The sequence below is a fragment of the Amphibalanus amphitrite genome, unplaced genomic scaffold (assembly GCF_019059575.1).
Source record: "Amphibalanus amphitrite isolate SeventyFive unplaced genomic scaffold, NRLGWU_Aamphi_draft 000711F_arrow, whole genome shotgun sequence".
NCBI lineage: Eukaryota > Metazoa > Arthropoda > Thecostraca > Balanomorpha > Balanidae > Amphibalanus > Amphibalanus amphitrite.
Genome location: NW_024882205.1, coordinates 69,295 through 95,998, shown reverse-complemented (window position 1 = coordinate 95,998; position 26,704 = coordinate 69,295). Strand labels below are relative to the sequence as shown.

The window sequence follows — 26,704 nt, the reverse complement described above, 5'->3', positions numbered from 1 at the left end:
TACTCCTTGAAAACTACCCATTTCGTGCTTGAGCTCCAGGCATGGCGGTTGCCGGCCGTTTGGGCGGCGGAAGGGCCTGCCAGCGACCGGTTATTCAGTCTTTACTGAATGCTGGGAGAAGTATACACATCTTGCAAACAGCACATCGACCTAAGTTGCTCCAGCTAGCGGGCGTCGTCGAAAAATGTTAGTATGTTAAATGTCTTTGCTGCGCAATATTTGCCCTGAACGTGTTTTTCTTGTTGATTTTGATCAATATTCTTTGTTATCAACCACAATTTGTTAATTGATGAATAGAAATGAAGTGTAACTGCAAATTCAATGGAACTGTGGAGTTGTATGCTTGAATTTTACGTTCAGTTTCATGCCCATGACGTGGTGATTATTGTTAATTGGCTTTTAATGCATATTTCAATTGATGTGCCCAAAAGCAATAGGCTCCATTAAATGCTATGCTAGTTATGGTCCTTTTGACATTTGCCATAAAATTGTTATGTGCCTGTGTTTAGATATTACAATTTGGTATATATTCTTGTGTAAAGGTGCTTCAAAATATCTGCAATTGAATTTACCTAATACCTACTGTGCTTTGACATGTAACTGTTTTGAATTTCATTGTTTTCACATTTGGAATTTCTGCTGTTCAATTTGTCACCAAATTTCATATTTCATACCATTAAAATATAAATAGATTTAGTTGAATAACTTTGCTGAATTAAATTTTGTGTGATCATTAGTATGAAAGTCAATATGAGATTCTTAGCAGATCATTTCACTTTACTTGGAATAGAACATACCTATTTATCTTTTGAAATAAGTCAATTTGGCTTAAGAAAGACATAACCTATTGACCTAAGATGCCATGTTGGCTATGCAGTAGGTGATAAAGTTGGGGGATAATTTTTTCAGTACCTAAATTTCAGTTATTTTGCACTATCATAAGCTCAGTTTGCACTATCGTCTTTTCGCAGGCAATTCCTGTCAAACACAGGTATATCCGGTCATTCCGCACTATTTTAGTTAGTATAGAGGCGATGCCAGATCTGGCATAATAAATGGGTGTGTGGTAGCTCATTTTGCACTAAATCCGGTATATGAGCACTATTCATGATTTCACTGCCGAGCACGAGCTACTGCTATGATCACAGTATTCTTGAGCCTTGAGGTATTTATTTTTTATGTTGTACGTAAGTTGGACATCAAAGTATGATCCTCCATTCAGCGTATTACTTCCACGATGAAAACGGAATTGGAGCAAGTTTTGTTGCATAGGTCCTGCCCTCTACGCAATACACCACGCCCGGTGCTGCCCCCTAACGACTAATAGGCATGCTGGGTATATATTAGGTAAATTTGTGGACAAAAATGCGCATCGCTTAGGTTCGTGGGACAAAATCATGTACGCAAATGTACGGTACACGGTCTGCCCACCGGCTTCATGTGGCTCACGATGCAGCGTGACCACTCATGCTCCTCAGCAAAGTACCACCCCCTCGAAATGAGAGCTGGCTAGGCGTTAGGCCGCTGAACGATGAAACGCTGCTGCGAAATGCTACAATCAAGATCCGTCTAGTTGATGTGCGTCAATGACAGACACGTCCCTTCCACGACACGTACGGAAGCGACGTCGAGCGCTTCCTACTAAGCATGGGAAAATGCCACCGCACATTTAGATTAAGCATTTGCTACTGCAATGCTGTGCCTACATGCCCATAGCGCCGTTAGATAATCTGACAGAATCAGCAGCACTGGCGGACCAGTACGCTTGGGCTGGGCGGACGGTAGGACCCAACATCCTCGCGAAATCGTCATCACTCTCCAATCTCCATGCTAAGAACCTCGCTCAGTTCACTCTTGGACAAGAAAAGGCAGGATGATCGGCACACGCCTGAGGCTGTACGTAAATCAATGAGTTTAATCTATCCAAATTCCTTGCCAAATCCGTCCAAGAAGCGCGCCTTGCGTCCTATCGGTCCTCTCAAAACGCATGCGCCGAAACAGACGCTAATCGACCTGGCAACAAACAATCTGTAGCTAGTACAGACTAGTATTGTAGTTTATTTCTCCATAATATTCTAAAATCCTTCTAGATTTAGTAGGGATGCCTAAACATCTACCAAAAATAGTGCGAAATGACTACCATTAGGTGCCATTCGAACTAAAAGTACTGCGAATTAGACTGAAAGTAGTGCTAAAGTCCCTTAAATAGGTGTCATAACTGGTTAGGTGCTAAATGACCCTGTTATACCTCAAATTAACTGAAAATGCCTAGTTTTGCCGAAAATACCACAAAATGACCGGTTTTTAGTGCTGAGAAAATTACCATCCGATAAAGTTTACATAGATCCAATCATCCTAGTGATCTAGAATTGATGTAGAATATGTCATATGATGACCCTGTTGTTGCATTAGGAATAGGATAAGGCGATAATGCTTTGATTGATCAGTTTGTGTAGTACAAGATCACCCTTGCAACCCCCATTGTGTCTGTAATCCTACAGTGTTCGATTTGATTACAGGTCTCCCCAGTGCTCACCTCCAACAGGCTCGCCTCTTTCATCCATCATGGTCAAACCTGAAAAAGGATTACTATGAAACACTAGGAGTATCCAAAAATGCATCTGCCAAGGATATCAAGAAAGCATACTATCAGCTTGCCAAGAAATATCACCCTGACACCAACAAGGATGACCCAAAAGCCAGCCAGAAATTCCAGGAGCTCTCTGAAGCGTATGAGGTGGGTTTTTAACTTTATTGAGAAAGCTTATTAAAGGAAAAGGGCCACCTTCGTGAAATATGAAGATATCGTTGTTTTTCATTTTGACATTATTATTTTTCATTTTCTTTTTAAAACTGGTGCCAGAAGTGCACAATTCGCGAAAAAGTATTTAAAACTATTTAACATATTGGTACTATGTTGATACTCTCTACGGCACCTACTGTATGATGGCATAGCGATGACGTCACACTCAAGCCAATCAGCGTTCAGAAGACAGACTCGTCGGATTGTGTCAGATAAGCTGATTGGTTAAAGCTGAGCTGGTTGGAGCTGATTGGTAAAAAATCAAAGCCTCGCCGCGGGTGGCTGTCAGCGGTGTAACTTTCTATATGTATGGGGGTGCAGGTGCACCCCCATCCCCTGAAAGTGCACCCTCATCACGTCAAAGTGCACCCCCATAGGCTAAGCGGCGCCCCACACGCTGCCCGACACCGATAAGCTCTTGAGCAGCAGATGGTGAGGGTGATATCCCGGCTACATTCCGTCTCGTGACCGGCGTCGTGCTGCCTGCGGGCTTGGAAAGCGTCCAGTCGTATCTTACCTTACCTTACCTTACCAATACAGAATTTTGAGGCCTATAAGGCCTGTAGGGATCTGATCTCATCGAGCTCCTTACTAGAAACAGTCATGAATCTTGGGCTGGGATGTCAAAGGATGCATCACCCCAGTGAGAGTCGAGACGGGCTTTGAAGATATTGACAGACGTAGAGAGGACCACAGAGGCAGGAAGCGCATTCCAGTCGTTGATGGCGCGGACCGACAGAGTGTGTCTCCTGGGTCTTGAAGCAGCTTGAGGCTTCAGCAGCTTCAGAGCATGTCCTCTGGTGACAGATGAGACTGCCTGCTCGAAAAACTGGTCCGGCCGAACGTTGACTCCTCCCGTCAAAATCTGGAAGATGGCGATTACGTCTCCTCTCCGTCTTCGGTGATATAGTGATGGGAGCTTGAGTCGCCGGAGGCGTTCCTGGTAGGGCAAGTGTCTTAGTTCACGGACCAGTTTGGTTGCTCTCCGCTGCACTCGTTCAATCAGCCTCTGATCAGCTCGGTTGAAGGGCCCCCAGATGAGGTTCCCATATTCTAGATGGGGTCGTACCAGCGTTTTGAAGAGAATCGGCAGGGTAGTCGCATCAATGCAAATGAACGATCTTTTTATCAGTGCGAGCATTTGGTTGCCCTTTGCAGCTGCAGACGCGGCCTGCTTACGAAACTTCAGGTCAGAATCCAGCTGAACCCCCAGGTCCTTCTCTACTTCAACCGTATTCAGCTGGAGACCATTCATGGTGTATGAGTGCCCAGGATTCCTAGGGCCGAGATGAAGGACCTTGCACTTTGATTCATTGAACGGCAGTTGCCACTTCTCCGACCACTTGGCCACTTCTTCAATGTCTCGCTGGATTGAGCTTGTTCCAGTGGACGATGATGTTCCGAAGATTTTGGTATCATCTGCAAAGACCTTGATGGAGCTCTGCACGGATTCGGGTAAGTCATTGATAAATATGATGAACAGCATTGGCCCGAGGACTGACCCTTGAGGAACCCCACTGGTCACAGGCACCCAAGGCGAGCAGTGTCCTCTGATCACCACCTGTTGACGCCGGTCCGATAGGAAGGAGGCAATCCAGCCCTTTAACCTTCCTGTGATACCGTATCCCTCGAGTTTATTCAGGAGTCTCAGGTGTGGCACAGAGTCAAAAGCCTTTCTGAAGTCGAGATACACCGCATCAACTGGTTCGCCATTCTCTATGCACTTGGTCCACTCATCCAGCACTTCAAGAAGCTGGGTCATGCAGGATCGCTGTGGTCTGAAGCCGTGCTGGTGGTTCGATAGGAGGTTGGCTTCTTCCAGGTGAGTCATGAGATGATCTCGGATCAGGGATTCAAGTACCTTGCAAGGAATTGCAGTCAAGCTCACTGGGCGATAATTGCCTGGGTCCAGCCTGTCCCCCTTCTTCAGAATAGGTACTACGGTGCCAAGCTTCCAGTCGTCTGGAAGACAGCCAGACTGAATGGACTTGTTGTAGATGATGGATAGTGGGACCGCCAGCTGAGCAGCCGCCTCGATCAAGACCCTAGGGTGGATTCTGTCTGGCCCTGGGGAGCTAGAGCTCTTGAGTCGCATCAACTTGTGTTTAACCATGTCGGCCGTGACCGTCAGGTCGCGAAGGTTCAGTGACTGGCCAGGTGGAGCAAGAGATGGTATAACCGAGGCATCCTCGTTGGTGAATACCGAAGAAAAGTACTTGTTCAGGATGCTAGCCTTTGTGACGTCATCTCTGATTACCAATCCGTTCTCATCTCTCAAGGCGTCAATGCCAACCTTGGTTTTGAGTCTCGAGTTGGAGTATTTCCAGAAGGCCTTTGGGTTGTCCTTTAGCTCTTTTGACAGTCTGAACTCAAAGGTACGTCTCAGCTCTCTGGTAAGCTTTCTCAGTCTGTTCCTGCATCGGCAGTACCTGGCGTAGTCCACAGGGTCCCTGGTGTGAGCATACATATTCCAAAGCAGGCTTTTCTCTCGCCTGAGCCTCTGCGCTCGGTTATCAATGTACAGGTTCTTGTTAGGTCTGTGGTGCGTCACCGGCACTGTGCGAGCAACTGCCTCTCTGAGGGAGCTCACAAAATAGTGGTAGGCGCGATGCACGTTGCTATCATGCATCACAGTCCAGTCCACATCTTGGAGCACACTCCTCAGTAGATTGTAGTTGGCTCTGTTGTAGTTCAGATGGGGACCGATTGGTATCGTTCCCCAAAAATGGGTGAAAGGGGCACCCCGGCAAGAACGGGACTTTCTCAGCAAAAGTGGAGCGCCCGAGGCAGAAGTGGGGCACCTCCAACGTAGGTTGGGATCGTCAAGCATAAGACTGGCGCCCCAGCGGAGGAGAGGCGCCCCTAGTAGGAATGAATGAGGCCCACAAGCAGAATTTGGATTCGCCCAGTAGAAGAGCGCCCTCAGTAGAACACGGGCGACCCCAGCAGAAAAGGGCGACCCCCCCCCCCCCCCCCCGCTTATAAACTACGTAACAATACGTAACACTTCAAATAACGCCCTGACGTTTGCCCGCTGATTTGACTTCGCTGAGCAACAAGCTTGCTTAGCTCGGCGGCTCTTTTCAGTGGGCATTTGACTCTGCCGAACCCAGACCAGATACTGTCCCCCCCACCCCGCAAAAATGTGTGAATGCGCTGTACGATTAACCCGCGCCCAGATGGGGTCTGCCGAGCAACGCGGTCTGATGGGGGGGGGGGCCATTTTGGCCCCCCCCCCCTCAGATCTCGAGAACCACGCAACATAGCGACAAGCGGTAAACGGTGTTGGATAGCCCCAGCGAGGAACTACCTTTTGACCCAATTTCATTGACCTCGGTCAAACCGATGACGTCACAGGTCAGGTCAAAGGTTGAATTTTCACCGTTTACAGGCATTTCAAGAAATGCGTTGTAAAATCGAGTAAAATGCATTTCATTGAAAATCATCGATGGAGAAATGTTCTTCAAACACATATTTTGCTATTTGAGGTCACTGATACCAGGTCAGGTCACAGAGGTCAGGTCACTGGGGGGGGGGGGGGGGTCACAATATGAAAGTGTCGTGTGATACATGTTTTATGGTTCATTTTACATGACAAATGCGATTATGTGGGTCAGACAGACCTTAGGGCCAGCTTAGGTCACGTTTTGGTCAAGGTCAGGTCAAGGTCAGGTCAAGGTCAGGTCAAATTAGGTCAAATTTCAAAGTTGATATTTTTGCATAAAATGGGTATCGATTCGATGCAGCTCGTCACGGGGAGTTCAATGGTGGTCTCCGTTTTGCGCTACGAGGTCTAGAATTGCTAAAAATTGAGTTTAAAAATTTGACGTCATCAATTTTTAACAGTTTTTTCGCTATAACTTGGCCAAAAAAAGAGGTATCGATCTAAAATTTGGTATGTATATCGAAGAGCGCAGGGACTATCACATATATTCCGGTTTTTTCGAAATTCGAAATTTTTTGGAAATTTTTTGAGTTTTTCTAAAAAAATCAATTTTTTTATTTTTGGGGGTCAAAATCCCTAAATTTCGAAAATCCGAGATAGCAGTTTTGTAGCGCCGTCTTTTCTCTACACAACCACATAAAGAACTTTAAAATTGCTTGTTAACTGTAGAATTGGTGAGCGTTTCAAGATGTCATGTTTTTTGCTCATTTTTGCTCGAACATGACCTCAGTTTGACCTCAATAACTCCTGACCTGAGGTGACCTGTGACTTGAAATTTTGTGTGAAGGTGTCAAATTGATGCCCGGTAAGGTACCCAAAATTTGGCGGCGCTGCGCGCCGCCGTTTTCTCGCTATTTAAGAAAAACCACAGGGGGGCCAAAATGGCCCCCCCCCCATCAGGGCGCGGGTTAACCTAACTAACCGATGGAATGACTGATCCTTTGGCTTATTCTTAAAAGGGAAGGTGTAGTGGCCAGTCAAGCTACATTTAGCCTTGACTTCTTTGCTTCTCTTTTAACCCATTTATGCCCAGGAATATTGACCATCATGAAAATCGACGAAATCAAAATATGTTATGCTCCTACCAGGGCCTTGTATGGAATCGAAAATAATTTTTGCCTGCAGCAAAAGTTTCTCGAGAAAAACGTAAAAAACATGCGTTGCGAAATCGCAACGAAGGGCACACCGGGCGCCATCAGCGTTGCGAAAACGCAACGACGGGCACATCAGACGGACATAAAGTACACTGAACTGCCGTATATGCTAATATATTTTGACAAAACATCAATCATTTGTTGACAACTATTGCTTGAAAATGCGGAACCCACATCCGTCATGCTCTATAACCCGCCTAAGAGCCTCAGTGAGGAAGCATAACTTCATGATTCGCGAACGGGGAGATGGCAACACGGTCATTATCAACCATTTACGTTGTCCATTGCTGTTCATTTAAAGTTGTGGTCGACACGTATCCAGGGTGATGCTTTCTTTTTGGAAGCTAGACAGATCCATTACCTCCACCTATCAGACCCTGCACAGTGCACACTGAATACAATTAAACGGAGGATTGGGAGTAAACCAGTGCCTCTCGTATGCGCGTATATCCGCAATCATTTTTAACCACCCTCTTAGGAGTAAAGTTAAATTCCATTGCAGGTTAGTCGTACCCACTCTCAGCAAAGAGAAAAAAAGGACCGATCCGGCTCTAACAAATTACCCGCGTACGGCGTAGCGCATCACAACAAATCGACTCCCAGTTTATCATGTTTACACCTAATCCAAAATTTTCATGGCCCCACTCTCAGCGACCTTCACGTGTAACCTCTTTCTCGAGACAATGCCAGGACAGAATGGTGATTCGACGTCAATCCGTCCTTTCCATCTTCAGGATAGTTGAATCCTCCTCCACGCCTCATCCCCCTGTTCCGGGCTGGACCGGCAACGTATATCGCAATCGGGCAGCTCACATAGGAGCGCGCCTGTAGCCGGGTGCAGTGAGTGCTTGGGAGGGGGGAAGGGGGTGGGTCATGGGTGACGGCTGCCCATTGGCTGGGCTCAGTCTCCAGTCTACGATTGACCGTGTCCGATCAGACAAATGTCTCCCCTAATTCCAATAATCCTGCTAGCTCTAAAAATGGTCTGATTAGATAAAAAGCCTATCAAAGTAAGAAAACAGGCGTATACTCCACATCAAGCAGCTTATGAATCTATGCGAGTTAGTTATGAATCCTAAAAATTATTATTTTCCCATGGGTCCGCCCTCATTACCCCTGCCGAAGGGCTCAGCTACCCTCAGAGGGGGCCTATCCCACTATTTGCCGACCCTCAGTTATCTTTTCTAACGTAAATGCTGGTAGTCAGCAGATTCTATCCAGAGAATGGCGATGCCTATCTGTCGCCTGATACCAGAATACATCCCCGTTATTCATTATTTATGCACAATGTACCTACATAGTAGATCCAATTTCCAAAGGACCTAATTATCTCTCAGCTCCGTAAGCATCGCAGACCGTTTGATGCATGGGTCCTTTTCCTACCATGCAATTTTCAGATGCATGGGAACACATTGCTTAGTGAACGAACAGCCCGAGGCCGAAAATCTGCGAGAGAAAAAGAAAGGAGTGTTTGTGGCTATTTGAGCCAGCAAATATGAAATGTGTCGCAACATTTTACGTGCGAACGCACCTTGCACTAAACATGCCTATATACGTCCCTCATGGCATAGGCGGCGGAGCGGGGGGAGGGGGCACCGGGGCACCGTGCCCCCCTTGATTTTGCCATTTTAACATTATCCCGATAGGCGTTGCATGGAAATGGAAATGGAAAGAATGAGACCAAAAGTCAGCAGTGCTCCCCCCCCCCCCTTAATTGAAGATGTTCCCGCCGCTACAGCCTCATGGCTACAAAATGAGAGAGAGAGAAAGAAAGAGAGAGAGAGAGGGGAGAGAGTTGAGGAACGAGGAGGAGAGGGAGGAAGATGGGGGAGAGAAAGAGAGAACCCACAGCGTATCACGAGTGAAGTCTACTGTTGATATTCATACTTCCGCTACCCTGCCAATGTGCCCATCGTTGCGTTTTCGCAACACCGCTGTCTTTCCGATGTGCCCTTCGTTGCGTTCCCGCAACGCGACCGTAGTCATATTTGAAAATAGTCACAAACCCTTTTTGTAGCATTATTTCTTAACAAAATGCATATCTACGCTATTGTAGGGACTCTACAGAATATGTTTACACAATTTTCATTACGATATTATTAAGCACTTAGCCTACTTATCTTGGTTTTCGTGACGTCATCACTCACAAAACCTTCGACTTCCCTCTGGGAGCTCTAGGCAGTAACTTACCGGCCGCACAGACTTGTAACTGCGTAGTATCATGCGCACAACCATGCTACACACGCTGAAACTTGTCTCATCGGTTAGTCTCTTTTACACACTTCTCAAGCTTCGATCACGTCGACGCTTGCTTGCGTTGCGAAAACGCAACGAAGGGCGTAAATGGGTTAAGCCATATACCATACTAACAAGGGCCTTACCACGCTTATTCCAGCTTTGATTTTGTTTTCTTCATTCTCCTAGCAGGGAGTGTCGCGACTTGATGTATTATGTTTCGGGGTGGTGTTAACGTAAGGTTCTATGTGTCGCGCGGGTCAGTGGGTGGACACTCCTGGTCGTCTATTCATGGGCGGCGGCTTAGAAAAAAGGCGCCTCACCAGCAGAGGGGCGCCCTACCAGAAGAAGGGCACCCCAGCAGAAAGGGGGCGCCCAACCAGAAGAGAGATGCCTCCAGCAGAAAAGGAGCGCCCTCAACACAGGAATGGCCACCCAGCAGAAAGGGGGCGCCCCATCAGAAGAGGGATGCTTCCAGAAGAAGAGAGGCACTCCAATATAAATGGGGCTACTCAAGCAAAAGTTGGGCTCATCCAGTAGTAGTGGGGCGCCCCCAGCAGAAGAGTACCCCCAGCATAGGGCCGCCCCAGCAGAAAGGGGCGCCCTACCAGGAGAGGGATGCCTAAAGAATAGAGGCGCCCCAGTACAAAAGGGGCACCTGGAGCAAAAGTTGGGTTCGTCCAGCAGCAGTGGGGCCGGGGGCGCCCCCAGCAGAGGCGGGGCGTCCCCAGCGGCCCCGACGGAAGTGGGGCATCCCCAGCAGAACAGGGGCTCCCCAGCAAAAGAGCAATGCCCCCAACAGACATTGCCGAGCACCTTCAGCAGAAGAGTACGCACCCGCAGAAGAGGGGCGGTTTCAACAGAAGAGGGGCGCCGCCACCAGAAGATGGGCGAGGGCGCCTCCAGCAGAAGAGGGGCAGCCCCGCAAAAGAGGGGCGCTGCCCGCAGAAGGGGGCGCATACAATAACAATGGGACACCTCAAGCGGCAGTTGGGCTCGCCGAGTAAGAAGGGCGCCCTCAGTAGAAAAGGTCGAGCGACTTAAGCAGAAGTTGGGCTCGCCCGGCAGAAGAGGGACGCCTCTAGAAAAATAGGGCATACCCGCGAAGGGAAGTGTCAGTCTCCAGCAGAAAAGTGTGAGACCCCAGCAGAGGAGGAGCGCCCATCAGAAGCAAGTCCCGCCGAGCAGAAGAGGGGTGACCTCAGCAAGAGAGAGGCGACCCCAGCAGAAGAAAGGCGCCCAATAAAAAAGGTGATTCCAGCAAAAGTGGGTGTCACCAGTCGCCGAGCGTAAAAAGGGCACCCCGATTCTATAAAATTTCGGAATGAAAAAGCTAAATGCAATTTCGTTATAAATTTGATTGATTGATATTCGTGCAAACGAATTTAATGTCATTTTGTAATACCCAATTTTGTACCATTGGACTCTAACATTGGGGTGTTTAGTGCTCTTACAATTAAAATTGCACATGAAAAGAGAAAAAATATTCATTTTATTTGAAAAGTTCTTGTACCTATAAGTAGAAGCCTTGACACCCGTTTATCGGTGCGCCGGATAGAGGGCCTTGGGTTAATATAAATGAACTGCAATCCCATTTGCAGCATCAGACTGTGTTCAAACTAAATTGGAGGAACACAAAATGGTGATCACTCTTAAGTCTGAATTTCGAAATATACCAACAAACATTTTATTTTAGCATTTACCGAAGCATTTTACCGAAATTGAGAGACATTAAAATGGTGATAACGACTCACTGGATCGTATTTGAAATTTTGAATGAAACATGCTGCGTAAACAAAAATGGAGCATTTAATGCTTTGAAAATTGAACGGGAACTGAAGTAATTGTTTTATCATGTATCGACAGATGCTAAGTTTCAAGTCGACCGAAATATAATCACGTTGGGGAACTTTTTTGGCTGGGGTCTGTGGTCCTTCGGCATGGAGGGCCCCAGTTTGCAGGTTGTGCCCCCCCCCCCCCCCGTTAAAAAATCCCATGTGTGCGCGCCTGTTGAGAGATATGCACCATGTATGCTCCTTGGAAGCGCCCCTATCCTCACTGAAGGTCGCCCCCATCACCAAGTGCACCCCCATCTCAAAAGCAAAAGTTACACCCCTGGTGGCTGTATTGTCGGATAAGAACACATTCCTGGGATAAGGACGCATTCCTGGCGTATTTTCTTTTAAAGTTGCCGATAACTACGAATGGAGGCCGAAATCGGCCGTAAGGAGGTAGACAGAGAGGTTTTCGGACACGGGCTACAAGATGGCTATCTCAGTTTCAATCCCCATGTTAAAGGTGGCCCTTTTCCTTTAAAGTTGTACATACAGTCACTGTGCACTTGTGACTTGATTGCTTCCTACTTGGTGATCCATGGAGTGTAGAGATTCAGACTAGAGTAGAGAGGCTAGTGTAGGGCTGTAGACTGTTTCCTGTTACATTTTCCAGAAATACCGTCGAATTTCGACCTCTCTTGTTTGCAGGTGCTCAGCGATGACACCAAGAAGCGCGAGTACGATGCTTGGGGCGCCACACGGGAGCAGATGGGCAACGCCGGCCGCGGACAACCCGGTGAGGCCTCGAGTGGGCAGCAATGGTCTCGCATGCAATTCTGGAGCGTAGCTCCCGATTTACCGATAATGAAAATGATCTGTTGTTTTGCGGTATATGTAGTAGAGATCGCTAGTTGGCAGTTTCTGGTCGATGTCCGTGACACATTCATGCTCAATGTCCCAAAATGTGTCGATTAGGGTGGGAAACAACATCCAAATGAAATTCATTTTCCACTCTTTTCACCAATGTTTAAGAATTTTCCACTCCCAACCAAGAAAACCTAGATTTTTTTACCAAGAGCAGTTGTGTGGATGCCGGGTTTAGCATCAAACATTCTACACCCTAGAATAAAATGCATGTTTTTTGTCGTTTCTCACTAATTTTGGATCTAATCGAATCAGCAGTTTCCCACTCCCTCCCCTCTTTTTGGTGGGTAATTTTCCTCTCTGACACCCAAGACAAAACTCAATTTTGGGACACTGCTCATGCTTATGAATGCCAACCTTTACTTACCCATTTTTGGTCTGTATTTGCCAGGCGCCGGCGGCTTCGGTGGTCAGCAGTGGGACTTCCACTCCCAGGTCGATCCCGAGGAGCTCTTCAGGAAGATTTTCGGCGACTTCGGCCAGCGCGGCGGCGGCGGCGGTGGCTTCGGCGGGGACTTTGGCCAGAACTTCGAGGAGTCGCGCTTTGGCTTCGGAGCCTCGCAAGAGGTAGGTGTATTGCAAGACTAGTCTAAGCCAGCAACGCGATGCTCACTGCTCAACATCTCCATCAGTGATTACAGTTAATCGCAATGACCAAATACCGTACGTTCTGCCGCCGCCCCGCTGACGTTAGACGTACGTCCTGTCGCCGGCAGGTGGCCATGAACCTGACGTTCCAGCAGGCGGCGCGTGGCGTCAACAAGGAGATCACCATCAACACGGTGGATACGTGTCCGGTGTGTGGTGGAGCGCGCGCCGCTCCCGGTACCAAGGCCGTGCGCTGTCCGCAGTGCCACGGCACGGGCATGGAAACCATCAGCACAGGTTAGAATGGCCGCAGAGTTTTGTAATGATCAGTTCTGTTGTGATGAAGTGGTGCCAGTAGCAAAGATAAGAACATCTGCTGAGTCATGAATGATGAAATCGGGCTTTCAGATCCAAATAAATTAACATCAGTCAGCATTTCAGAACGGCTAAATGACCTTTAGGCTTAAAGGTGGTATGTTGACACAATAATTATGACAAGCTTTTAGTCTGGGTACTAAGATGAATTCTAGTTCTCCTTATGTAATGGAGACGCGTCAATTACCGTATCTCACTACGACGTCCTCTGCACAGATTTATCGCTAACATTTCTTGCTCCATTTTCAGGTCCATTCGTGATGCGTTCCACATGTCGCCAGTGCCAGGGCACGCGGATGTACATCCCGCACAAGTGTGTCGAGTGTAACGGCAAGGGCAGCACCGTGCAGCGCAAGACCATCAGCGTCCCGGTGCCGGCAGGTGGGTGAGACGAATGACGAAGTCGGGACTGGCTGGAATGGTGTGACTGAATGAGGGCGACTGGTTTGCATGGAATGTGTCTGGGCGGCAGGAGCGAGATCACTGTTGGGATTGGCCAAGTCTGTCTGACCATACACCCTTGTGTCTGACCAAATTAAAGGGACTATCCCACCTTCTAAAATGATGTTAAAACCAGTTAAATTGTGCCCGATTTTATACATTGGATGACCAGGAACACGGTTCTGGCATTTATTTTTCATTAAACATCTTAGGCTTCCCATATTCCAAACACAAACTTTCAAATATGTGACGTCACAGCCCAAAATTACTTCCTTCCCCAGGCCACATTACTGTCATAAAGCTGATTCTTTTTACTCTGTAGGCACCACAACAAAGTTCAGACCAAGTTTTAAGCGATTTTTCAACGAACAAACCCATTTAAATCAGAATGACTAAACGGGGTGACGTCACACTAACGGTCGCTCCATGTTGAAGATAGGGCCTTGTACAAGGCCCATTTTCAAAAGAAGGGAACGAATTTCTTCAACACCAAGAGGCCGCGGTGGTTGCAACCTAGATAGATAGTGGTTTCTGAACCTCGCCGCAAACTTGGCTATCTCAACTCAAACCCCATGTTAAAGGTGGGATAGTCCCTTTAATGAATGTGACCAAATTAATGAATGGTGTGAAGTGTTTCTGTATGATTGGCTGCTAGTGGTTATTGGCGTTTACACAGCTGCATCTTGCTGGTGTTTTGAGAGGGATGCGTAGATCGGAGACTGACGGATGGTCGATAGACAACGGAGTACGGGTAAACAGGTGGTACCTGTTTGTCTGGAGACTGATTTTGTTTCTTTCCTATCCCCAGGCGTGGAGGACGGCCAGACGGTGCGGATGCAGGTCGGCGGCCGGGAGCTGTTCATCACGTTCCGCGTGTCCCGCTCGGACTACTTCCGACGGGACGGCGCCGACGTCCACACAGACTGCTGGGTGGGCCTCACGCAGGCCGTGCTCGGCGGCGCTCTCAGGGTGCAGGTCAGTACACACATACCTAATGTGACCTGATCCGGGCGTGTCTGACGGGTCCTGACCCAAATGTGTTAACGATAGTCGATAAGTGACCTCTGATAGCCAAGTCTCTGCAGGGCTAAGTAATGAGTCTTTCGTTTGGCGCTGACGCTGTCACTACCGATGTAAGGGCGAATATGCAGTGCGATACCACACCGTCCTTTCGTAGCTCTCCACCTATGGATTATTAAAGGGACTATCCCACCTTTAACATGGGGTTTGAGTTGAGATAGCCAAGTTTGCGGCGAGGTTCAGAAACCACTATCTATCTAGGTTGCAACCCCCGCGGCCTCTTGGTGTTTGAAGAAATTCGTTCCCTTCATTTGAAAATGGGCCTTGTACAAGGCCCTATCTTCAACATGGAGCGACCGTTAGTGTGACGTCACCTCGTTTAGTCATTCTGATTTAAATGGGGTTGTTCGTTGAAAAATCGCTTAAAACTTGGTCTGAACTTTGTTGTGGTGCCTACAGAGTAATAAGAATCAGCTTTATGACAGTAATGTGGCCTGGGGAAGGAGGTAATTTTGGGCTGTGACGTCACATATTTGAAAGTTTGTGTTTGGAATATGGGAAGCCTAAGATGTTTAATGAAAAATAAATGCCAGAACCGTGTTCCTGGTCATCCAATCTATAAAGTCGGGCACAATTTAACTGGTTTTAACAACATTTTAGAAGGTGGGATAGTCCCTTTAAGTTCAGCATGTGACCGGTGACGGTTTGTCCCATAGGGCATCTACGAGGACCTGACTGTTCGGATACCGCCGGGCACGTCGTCCCACACGCGTATTCGGCTCAACGGCAAGGGAATCCGCCGGGTCAACGCGCACGGCTACGGCGACCACTACGTGCACATCAAGATCAAGGTGAGAACATCTTGTATCTTGTATCTTGTATTTTCATAAATCACCAACAGGCTTACGCCCAATGACAGGTGAAGTCACACGCACACGCATACATCAACATGCATAAATACCCCCCCCCCCCCCACACACACACACAAACCACTTCTTTGCATCCGACAGAGGCCGACTGTCACATAACGCACGCCAGTGTTGACGCATACGCCGATGCCTCTCGCTTGAGCCGCCCGATCGAGTCAAAGAAAATATCTGACCTAGGCGAGAACTCAAGAAACTGATTGACGCAGCGAGGGATGCGCACAAAAAGCCCTCCTGATATGGTGTTCACCCTGGCGAACGGCACATCAATTAATGGTGTGTTTCTGGTCGGCCTCGCGGATATATGGAGCTTAAAAGACCCAAGTAAATATGATGATGAGATGAAGCCTTTAAAAACCTTGCATAAAAACAGAACATCACACTTTGCGCGTCGTGCTCCTAAGTGTGGCACACGAAATGATGACAATAGGTCCGAGTACTTGAGCGACGAATTACAATTCGTGGTGCGACAAGCCAGCCACATCAAAAACTTGTGTTGCACCCTCTCCACACGAACGAGATGAGATTTGGCCACTCCGCCCCATATCACTGAACAGTACTCGACCACAGATCGAACATTGGCGTAATAAGCCGCCAACACGGCCTGCCTGTCCAGCTTACACTTGGGGGAAGCCGACTGGAACGTTCGAATGAGGAGCCCGAGCGCTCTATTAGCCCTTGTGACCACTGAATGCACGTGATCGGCGAAATCTAGCTTTTGATCAAGAATGATGCCTAAATCTCGGATCGATGTGACATTTTCCAAAATAGTGCCATTGATCGAATATGTCGAGTCAATGGGGCTACGTTTAAGTGTGATTTTAAATGACTTGCATTTGGAGGCATTTAGCTTCAATTTCCAGTCGGCCGCCCAGCGAGTCACTGCGTTCAAGTCACGCTGGAGCGTCTTAACATCATCATCGGACCTAACCTCGTGAAACAACTTCAGATCGTCAGCAAACAGCAAACAGTTGGTGGAAATAACAGTTGGCAGGTCATTCACATAGAGAGAGAACAGCAACGGAGAGATGTGACCCCCTTCCGGTGTTCCAGACACAACCGGAACCCACTCGGACACTTTCCCGTTCAACACAACGCGTTGTTTGCGCCTCTCCAAGTAGGACCTCAACCACTGCAGAGCGTTGCCGTCAACGCCGTACATCCTTTCGAGCTTATGCAGTAGCAAACAATGATTGACACTCTGAAACGCGCTGCTAAAATCTGTGTACACGGTATCCAGCTGGGATTTGTTTGAGATGGCCGCCCATCCGTGCGACAGGAAGGACGCGAGGTTCGTGGCGCATGACCGGTTTGGGACGAATCCGTGTTGGAACGGAGAAAGGTGAGGCTGGACATGTTGGAAGAGTTGCTCGCGTACAATCTTTTCAAAGACTTTTGCACATAGGGGAAGAAGCGATACAGAGCGGTAGTTAGCTGGATCGTTCCGCGATCCTTTTTTGAAAATGGGAACTATGTTGGCTTCAGACCATTTTTCAGGAAAGATACCGGATGAAAGGGATATGCGGAAAAGTTTACACAGAGGGGCGGCCAATTCATTTGCACACTCACGGAGAATGCGGGCGCTCAATCCGTCAGGACCACACGCCTTGCTGACGGAGAGCTCCCGGAGTAAACCACGCACAGCCTCCTCCGACACATTGAATTCCGACAGACGGTGGTCAGCACAAGAAGGTACGTTGGGGAATACGGCGACGGTGGGGTCGGAAAATTTCGACGCAAATGTGCGGTTTAGCAGATTTGCCTTTCCAATGTCATCCAAGACTCGCTTGCCGCTGCTCATTAAAACAGGAAGACCTTTAGAGTGCTTAAAACACTTCACAAACGTCCAGAAACGCTTCGGATTTGTGCGAAACTCGCCTACTAAGCCCTTGAGATACTCGGTATACCTACCGTCTGAAAGTCTCTTGAAGTCTGCTCGTTTTTGTCTGAACGATTCTTTAATGTTGTGATCTGTTGGGTGTCGTTTGAGACGTCAAAACGGCGACGGGTTGGACGGGCAGGATCGTGTTTGTGTTGCGTTGGCGTTTCTCATTTGTTCGTGGTATATTTTGATCATATGGATAAAGATGCCTATATTTTTATTTGGTATGATGAATTCGACACCTTTTTTTAAACCCCACATCTGCTCTCCGGTGAATTTCCGGGAAGCACGAAAGATCTCTTTTTAGAAGTATCCAATTGTCCGATCCTAATCAAATTTGTGTGTTCGTAAACTTGCTCTGGCATTGCTTGATCTGCCAAGACAGACAAACTTGAGAAAAATCGAGTGACTGTACCTTTTTTGAAGGTTTCTAAACAACTTGTCTGAACTTCACGGGAGAACAAATGTGGGGTTTAAAAAAAGGCGTCGAATTGTCGGACCACTTTATCTGAACCGCTTCTGGTTGCACTGACTGGGCCTATTTGGCCATCCCCTGCTGCCACTACCCACCCCGACGCGTATAAACCGATCTTTCCGTAAGAAGTTGGGCCTTATTCCCATCTGACCCCTGTTTTGTGTTTCCAGGTGCCCGATAAGCTAGACGATCGTCGAAAGGCGCTGTTCCAGGCGCTGGCCGAAATGGAGTCGGGAGGAGCGGGTACAGTCGACGGCGTCACGGGCACCAAGGATGGTACGTACTGGCCGGGAAAACGTACCTTTGTACTCGGGTGGGAGTGATAGATGGGGTACCTAGGACCAAGGGATACCAAGGACGGTACGTAACGGTAGTGCTGAGCTGTGGGGAAAGAGAGAATGGAGGCTATGTCTATGTACGACTGGTACTGACCTGGGCCTCGTTTCATAAAGCGAGTCCGTAACTTACGCCGGTGTTTGGTCTTGTATTGCAAGTGCATGTGAAGCGATAGATTTATTTCCCCTTCTCCCTTCTGTTCCTGCTTGCAAGATAAATAAATTCAATGATTCAAACTAACGTCATCGCTTCACATGCACTTGCAATACAAGACCAAAAACTGCCGTAAGTTACGAACTCGCTTTATGAAACGAGGTCCTGGAGAAGGGAATGGGTACTATGGGCGGCGTCACGGGCACCAAGGATGGTAGGGACCGCTGTGTACGAGGGGAGTACTCTCGTACGTCAAGGAGAGAGGGCAACGGTACTGTGGACGCCGGACGGCCGGTTTCGGGTACCAAAGACTTAACGCAGTACGCACTTCTTTATGGACCTTGGATGGGGGAATGGACCTGGACGGTACGTACCGCCTCTACTAGGCGGGGAGGGGGGAGGGAGACCAGTCACCGTGAACGTGCAGTTGCATTGGAATGTGAGTCGGAGGAACAGTAAGAAGAGGCGAATACGATAAGTTAAGCAGCAGCACAGATGGCAGTGACTTGACGTGCCACTGCAACTGGCCGGGGGTGGGGGAGGGTGAGGCGAGTCATTGGGGGTGACCGGTGGCGTGGCGTCATCGAGGGCCAGAATCTTGTACTGAAACATCAATATTTTACTTGCTTATTAGATTCCATAATTTGCAAGAAGCCGATCCTAGATTGGCTTGGTAATTATAACAAATAAAAAGGCCATCAAAAACCAGCTACAGCGGCTACGGTAACAATTCGTCTTGATCTTCTCCAGAGGCGTAGAAGACGGTCAGACAGTTTCGTTGACCGTAGTTACGGTAACGACTATCGATTACAATTTGTTTCAGCCTTGAATATTTATTTACAAGCCCTCGTCAGAAACGCAGCTCCATAGTCTGTGGCCGCTGTCAGGTGTGTTTGTCAGCCACTTTCCATCGTTCAGTTCTACATTATTCTCATCTCCCACCCCCTTCCACCTTCCGGCTTTCCGGCTTTCCTGCTTATCGGCTTTCCGGCGTCCAAGTAGATTGTTACGTTTACTGTTAAAGCTGTGATTACTATCTAAGTAATATTATTCAGTTAATATTCAAGTAAGCAAAGTACTCAATTCATGATCTCTATATCTGTATTCTGACCAATCTATCCCGACATCGCCCAATAATACACACTTAGATTTTCTTATGTCGCGTGCTCTGTACGCAATGGGACCATCACTTCATATATGACACATCCTCCCTTTTCTGAACATGCTCAGTTGACTCTCCTCCTGCTTCTGAGTAGGTATGGAGATCGAGTCACTTGCGCCTGTTCTCTGTGTTGAGCCTGTTGTGGCGTCGCAGCCACTTGTCTTGGTACACTGGGGACGGGTATATACATATACTCATCATCAGATGACTGGCGTGTCGCTGCACCCCTTCCTGGTCTGTCCGGTGCCGGTCGAGCCCTTTCGAAGGTCGGTCGTGACCCGGCCTCTTGATACGGAGGCTTGTCCTGACCCGGGTCACGGCGGAGGTGACGTCTATTCCGGCGATACACGCCACCGTCATCGTCAGTCTTCACGAGATATGATCTGTTCCCCAGATACTTGCTGACGGTAGCCGCCCTCCACTGGTTACGTCCTGGTGCAGGGGCCATGTAGACATGCTCCCCTTCGCTGAGCATCGGAAGATCCTTTGCACCTCTGTTGTAATAGACGGCCTGCTTCTGCTGGCGATCAGCTAATCGGCTGGGGACGTCGCGCACTGTCTTGGGTTTGAGAAGTGACTTTGTAGTTGGGAGCAGTGTGCGTGTGCGGCGACCGAACAATCTTTGTGCCGGTGAGCTACCGATGCTTTCGGTCGGTGTGTTGCGCCAGTCGAGCAGCGCCAAGTAGGCATCTCGGCCGTCCGCTTCTGCCTTTATCATGAGATTCTTGAGGATCTTCACAGCACTTTCCGCCTTGCCATTTGACTGGGGATATCCTGGCGAGCTCGTCTGATGTCTGAAGTCGAACTTCTCAGCGAATTGTCTGAACTCAGCTGAATTGAAGGGCGGCCCGTTGTCCGTCATCATTTTTTCGGGCAATCCGTGTCTTGCCATCTGGGACTTTAAGATCCTTATCACTTCACTTCCTCTCTTGTCACTAAGCCTATCACATTCAATGAAATCCGAGAATGTATCAACTGTCACCAGATACGAGTGGTTCTTGAACTCCATCATGTCGCAAGCTATGTACTGCCATGGTCGCTGTGGTATATCTTGCGAGCTCAGTGTCTCCCGTTGTTGTTTTCTACCGTACTCCAGACATACACTGCACCTGGTGACCAGCTCCTTCAGTTCCTCCGTCATACCTGGCCAGTATATCGCCTCACGAGCTCTTCTGAGGCATCCCTGCAGTCCGATGTGTGCCGAATGCACTCGCTCTTTCAAGATGTGGCGGATGGACCTTGGAATCACGATCTGCTCGCCTCTCAGGACAAGCCCATCCCTAGTGGAAAGCTCTTCTTTGACGTTGTAGTACGGTCTCAGCTGGTCAGATAGCTGCTTCTTGCTGCCGGGCCAACCGTTCTTGATCATTCTGATCATTTCTTGCATCTCTTGATCTTCTTCTGTAGCTTGTAGAATGAGCTTTGTCGTTCTGTCTGACACCGGACTGTGTTCCAAGGCATTCATGTTTCTTATTTCCACTTCGTCTGACGAAATTTCTTCTATGAGGCATACATGACCCCTGAGTTTGTCGTCTGTGGCCTCGGCCTCATGTGCTCGGCTGAGAGCATCCGCTATGTACATCTCCTGGCCACGTTTGTAGACAACTTCAAAATCATACTTCTGCAGCTGGAGCATCATTCTTTGGAGTCGTTTTGGTGCGCTCACCAGCGGCTTTTTCATGATCGACTCGAGAGGTTTGTGATCTGACTCCACCTTAGTTTTCTTTCCTTGGGTGAAGCGTTCAAACTTGTTGAGTCCATACACAATAGCCAAAAGCTCCTTTTCGATTTGAGCGTAGTTCTTTTCGGTCTCATTGAGCGCTCTTGATGCATATGCTACCGGCTGGCCGTCTTGCATAAGACAGGCTCCCAGCCCATGGCTGGATGCATCAACCTGTACCACAACCTCTCTCTTGACATCATAGTACTTCAACACGGGATCTTGAGTTATGATCTCCTTGATTTTTTCCAATGACCGCCTGTGTACCTCCTCATAGATGAATGCATTTTCTTTCTTGAGAAGCGATCTGAGAGGTGCAGAGGCTTCCGCGAGGTTGGGGGCGAACCGCTGTAGATAGTTCACCAGGCCAAGCACTCTTTGCACACCTTTGCGGTCCTCTGGGGCAGGCATGTTCTTGACTGCCTTTACCTTGTCAGGATCTGCCTTCATGCCATTAGGTGTGAAGATGTGGCCCATATACTTCACTTCAGTCTGCCTGAGCTTCATTTTCTCCATGTTCAGTTTTAGTCCTACGTTTCTGCACCTTTCTAGCAGACATAACAGTTTTCTATCATGATCTTCCACGGCTTCTGAGTGAGAGGCACCGATCCCGTAGACGAGTATGTCGTCTGCTATTGCCATCACGCCTTCCAAGCCTTCGAGAGCTTGATGGAGTCTTCGCTGGAATTCTTCGGACGCTAGACACAGGCCAAACGGCATGCGTCGCCAGCGATACCTACCCCACGGTGTAGCGAACGTCGTGAGGTAGCTACTGGCCGTGTCCAGCTCGACATGCCAGTACCCACTTTTGGCGTCGCAGACAGTGAACACTTTAGCGTTTGCTAGTGCGGGAGTCAAGTCTTCTATCGTGGGCAGCGGATAGTGGTTTCGTTTGATGGCCGTGTTTAATGGCTGTGGATCGATACAGATCCGAATTCCTTTTGTGGGCTTGCTTACGGCTACCATGGCGGAGACCCAGTCAGTCGGTTCTGACACCGTCGAAATGATGCCGTCTTTCACCAAACGGTCCAGCTCGTCCTTGATGTCCTGCTTCATTGCTTCTGGAACCGATCTTGCAGCTAGTTGTACTGGTCTCACTGACTCATCAGTTTGGATATGAAGCTTTCCGGGTAGCTTTCCGACCCCAGTGAAGATATCTCGGTACTGCGCATGTAAATCATTTGTTGAGAAGTCTTTTCTCTGCTTCTTTGTTTGTGCTTCTTTCCGGTAGCGCTTGCTTGTGTACCTTCAGGTCTGCTTTTGCAGCTCTGCTCTTCTCACCAGCCCTGTTTCCTCTTGCTTCATTTTTGTAGAAGCCAGTCTCTTTGCTCTCATTTACATCTAAATCATTCACGTAGTCGATGTTCTCCGACCTTACTTCGATCAACTCCATTGTCTGCAGTGTGTTCAGCCCAAGCAGTGGGGTGAAGTCTTCGCGTACCACCAAAAATTCCACCACATATCTTGACCCATTCTTCGGGTTCAGAACGTCTATCTCGGCTTTGCCAACGACTTTGGTTGTGCTTTTGTTGAACATGACGAGCGATATATCGCACCGCTTAAGCTTCTTCATGCTGCTGTCCACACAAGCTTTTTTGTAGACGTGCTGCGGTATTATGTTGGCAGACGCACCCGTATCCAGCTGGAACCGCTGTAAGTGGTCACTGCCGAGCAGCAAGTTTGCGAACAGCTTGCCTGCGTCTCGCGATGACAGAGCACCGATCTCCAGAGTCAGAGTGTTCTCCGTTTGGTGCTGACTCGCGCCGTCTTCTACACAGCCGTCCTGGACTGCATCCGGCTGAAGTAGACGCACTTCTGCGTACCGGCATTTCGTTGCAAAGTGGTTCCGTCGGCCACATGCTTGACATGCTTTTCCCCACGCAGGGCAGCTCTCCTTTTTGAATGGGTGCATTCTCCCACAGAATTTGCACTCGCGGGGCCTTGGCGTTTCATGTCTGTTAGCCGCAGCAAGACCGCGTTGTACCGGGGGACGCCTTTGTAGTGCGTGCACCTCGGCGTTGGTGTCTCCGGCGAAGTCCTTCATCTGTTTTTGTGTCGCCTCGTGTGCTTTGACAACTGAAATAGCCTTGGCTAGAGTCAAATCTGGCTCCTGTAGGAGACGCTTACGTACAGACACGTCAGGGACTCCCAAAACGATTCTGTCTCTAATAAGACTGTCTTCTAGATCTCTGTAGTTGCAGGATTTGGCCAGTTTTCTCAATTCGGCTAGATACAACTCAACGGGCTCTTCGTTTTCTTGGTTTCTTGAGTTAAATTTGTATCTTTCAAATGTCTCGTTTTTAGATCCCCCGCAGAACTCTTCGAACTTCTCAAGTACAGTCGCTAGTTTCTTTTGATCTTCTTCATTTGGACACAATCCGTCCAGTACGTTCAAGGCTTCAGGCCCCAAACATGTCAGTAGAGTCGCCACTTGAACATTTTCCGGCCTTTCATTTAAGCCGGTTGCGATCGAATAATTATCCCACTGTCTTTTCCATGTCTTCCACGGTGCAGCCAGAGAATCGGTCTTTGACAGTGTCAGTGTGAGTGGTGGTGGAAGTGGAAATCCTTGCGCCATGTTTATCAACTTATTGAGAGCTACTCACTTATTCATCTAAAGTAATAGGTTCAATAAACTTCTGACACCATGTTACGTTTACTGTTAAAGCTGTGATTACTATCTAAGTAATATTATTCAGTTAATATTCAAGTAAGCAAAGTACTCAATTCATGATCTCTATATCTGTATTCTGACCAATCTATCCCGACATCGCCCAATAATACACACTTAGATTTTCTTATGTCGCGTGCTCTGTACGCAATGGGACCATCACTTCATATATGACACATAGATGAGCCAATATGTTTTCACCTTTCAGCCGAGCGTTTTTGGTAGCTTGGTTCCCGCGCTTGATCGACCTTTTTCGCCAAACAATTCACCATGCCATTTTTTTTCTTTTTTGCTGTCGTGATCGGTCTTTTTTCGGTTTCCCCGCCCATGCGTCCATCTCTGCTTAAACGTCTGTCCGTCTATGCCCTTTGTCACAAATGCAGCACGGGCTCCGTGAAAACTCCAAATCGTCAATCGTCATCCGTCTACCCGCCTCCGTTCCAAGATCCATTGGTCCATCATCAGGCGCGATCGTTCTCAACTCGTGCACTTCTTACCGCCTTGTGGGACGGACCGGAGCGATCATTTTGCCCGTCGTGTTCACAGACAATGTGGCTGACAAACCGCTGGCAAGTTCAGAGGAGCAGACCAAACAGGAAATAGAGAGCCAAGAGGGCCTCTTCTCTAGGATAAAGAAAGCAATATTCGGCTAAGTGAGTTTACTTGTGTGTGGTGGGTGGGCGTGCCGTCTTTCCCTGTTCGGGAACGCAGCTTACTGAAATGACGCTGGAGTGCTTATCTCTCCGTTACATAGCAAACTGCTAACATTGTGGTCCTGCTTTACCCCACATTGTAAACTTCATTGACCTTTCGCAAACTTTTCAAAATCATGCAATCTATCTATTGCATAGGTTGCAGGTCTTGGTGCTTGATCTTGAAATGGTGCTGCATTGGTGGATTTTTTACCTCTATTGATTCCGTCATATCTTCTCTACGTTTCTCATTTTATCATCTGTACACGAGTAAGACACATTTGGTACAGATGATAAAATGATGACACATTTTGATCACATCTAGTCTACACGGATGTTTTTGTATCATATGTATTTAACGTACCTATTTGATATTTAGCAGCGTGCGTGTTATTTTTTAAAGAATATTCGCAGAGAAAAGCACGAAGCTGACCTGTTTTAAAATATAGTCACAAACAACGTTACCAGTTACCAAACCATGCTTCCGGATGCATTTAGCGGAGCGGATATCTCTCGTTCAATGATACATGCCTGTGTTGGGGTGACTGACGTCGAGTGCCCGGGTCTGTGAGACTGAGATTCCTCCTACCTCACTGTGTATGTGCCTGTTGCAGGAGCCCGTGTATCGACGGACGAGCTGGGCGGTCTGCTGGGCTGCCCTCCTTATTTACTGTGTCTGTGGTGTTTCAGGAGCCCGTGTATCGACGGACGAGCTGGGTGGTCTGCTGGGGCCCCTCCCAACTCACTGTGTCTGTGCCTGTTACAGGTACCCGTGTATCGACGGACGAGCTGGGTGGTCTGCTGGAGCGGATCCGGGCGGCTCTGTCACCGCCGGCGCCCGGAGAGGAGACGGGGAGTGACGCAGCTGAGACGAGCAGTGGCGCAGCCGACACGGGCAGTGGCGCAGCTGAGTCGAGTAGCGCCGCAGCTAGTAGTGAGAATAGTACCAGCGGGGAAAGCACAGCGTCCAGCAGTGGGGACACTACAGCGCCCAGTGGTGACGGTGCCGCCTCCGAACGGGACTCGGAACACTCGGAGGAAAAGCGCAAGCGGCGGGAGCACGGGTGAGGCAGAGAGGGGTGCTGTTCGATAGCCTGGTATGGGAATCTGCGGCGGGACTGCCACATTCTGTGGGCCCGGCCCGTCGGGCTGTCAGTGCTGGTTGGGGCTGCCGGAGGTGGTGCGTTTAGTCAGGAGCTGCCGTGCGACTGGCCTGACTGAAGTATCACGCAGACTGCCCTGCTCGTCTCTGGAAGGTGAGAGCGTCCCGTGTCGCTCACGTCACTGAAGTACCCGACGCTGCCGCTCGTGTGCCCCGCTGGCCGCTCTGCTCGCCTCTGGGGCGGGTGGTGAGGCGTCCCGCGGCCGTAGACTCGCCACCATGCCTGGCTCTGCCGCCGTCGGAGACCCGGCCCCGGACAGTCCGGGGGCAATTGTGATCTGTGAAATGAATGATATGCATTTTGTTAGTGGAATGATGACATCACAATAATGACGTACGAATGATTGCCGTGCGTTTTGCTCTGGATTTGCGACACTAGGCGGATAGTTGCTTCGGTGTATTTGTCATCTTCCAGTTTTCACATAATAGCAATGGACATTTGGCACAAACAAGAGAACAAGCACCACATCGAGCAACGCTTGCACACAAGTTTCGTCGGGTCTTCCATTGCTCGTACGCGATTCCTATCCAGTTAGGGATTTCGACTATGTCACCAAAATGAGGTGACGTGGCCCAAATGTTCTTCTTGGAAAATAGGCAGTTCGATATCAGCACACATTCATTAATTTCTATCAATCGGTGCCGACGATTGTCGTTGCCCGTTTCCTGGATCTCTGCTCATCAATCGCCCGGCCACGTGGTGTGTGTATGTGTATGCGGCGGTCGGCCGGGCTCGGACCGAGCAGCGGTAGCTCATCAATCGGC

The 26,704-nt window shown here is 48.7% G+C and overlaps 1 protein-coding gene across 3 annotated transcripts; it reads left to right on the top strand.

Annotated features, from left to right (window-relative positions):
- The first annotated feature begins 4 nt into the window (after positions 1-4).
- LOC122365017 (protein tumorous imaginal discs, mitochondrial-like) lies at positions 5-26,285 on the top strand. 3 transcript variants are annotated; one of them, XM_043335890.1, is made up of 11 exons: positions 5-186; positions 2,520-2,737; positions 12,121-12,208; positions 12,728-12,903; positions 13,053-13,221; positions 13,549-13,680; positions 14,549-14,715; positions 15,477-15,611; positions 18,214-18,319; positions 24,632-24,738; positions 25,544-25,680. In XM_043335890.1, the coding sequence occupies exons 1-10, from the start codon at positions 42-44 to the stop codon at positions 24,736-24,738; spliced, it is 1,443 nt and encodes a 480-aa protein (XP_043191825.1). In that variant the 5' UTR covers positions 5-41; the 3' UTR covers positions 25,544-25,680. The 3 variants fall into 3 exon arrangements, with proteins under 3 accessions (XP_043191825.1, XP_043191824.1, XP_043191826.1); XM_043335891.1 differs by lacking the exon at positions 25,544-25,680 and adding an exon at positions 25,392-25,436 and having other exon boundaries at positions 23-186; XM_043335889.1 differs by lacking the exon at positions 24,632-24,738 and having other exon boundaries at positions 6-186; positions 25,544-26,285.
- Positions 26,286-26,704: the final 419 nt, after the last annotated feature.

Coding starts and splice junctions, on each gene's coding strand:
- LOC122365017 (XM_043335889.1), top strand. CDS start 42: ATGGCGGTTGCCGGCCGTTTGGGCGGCGGAAGGGCCTGCCAGCGACCG. Junction 12,904..13,052: donor GCTTCGGAGCCTCGCAAGAG/GTAGGTGTATTG, acceptor TGTCGCCGGCAG/GTGGCCATGAACCTGACGTT. Junction 13,222..13,548: donor CATGGAAACCATCAGCACAG/GTTAGAATGGCC, acceptor CTCCATTTTCAG/GTCCATTCGTGATGCGTTCC.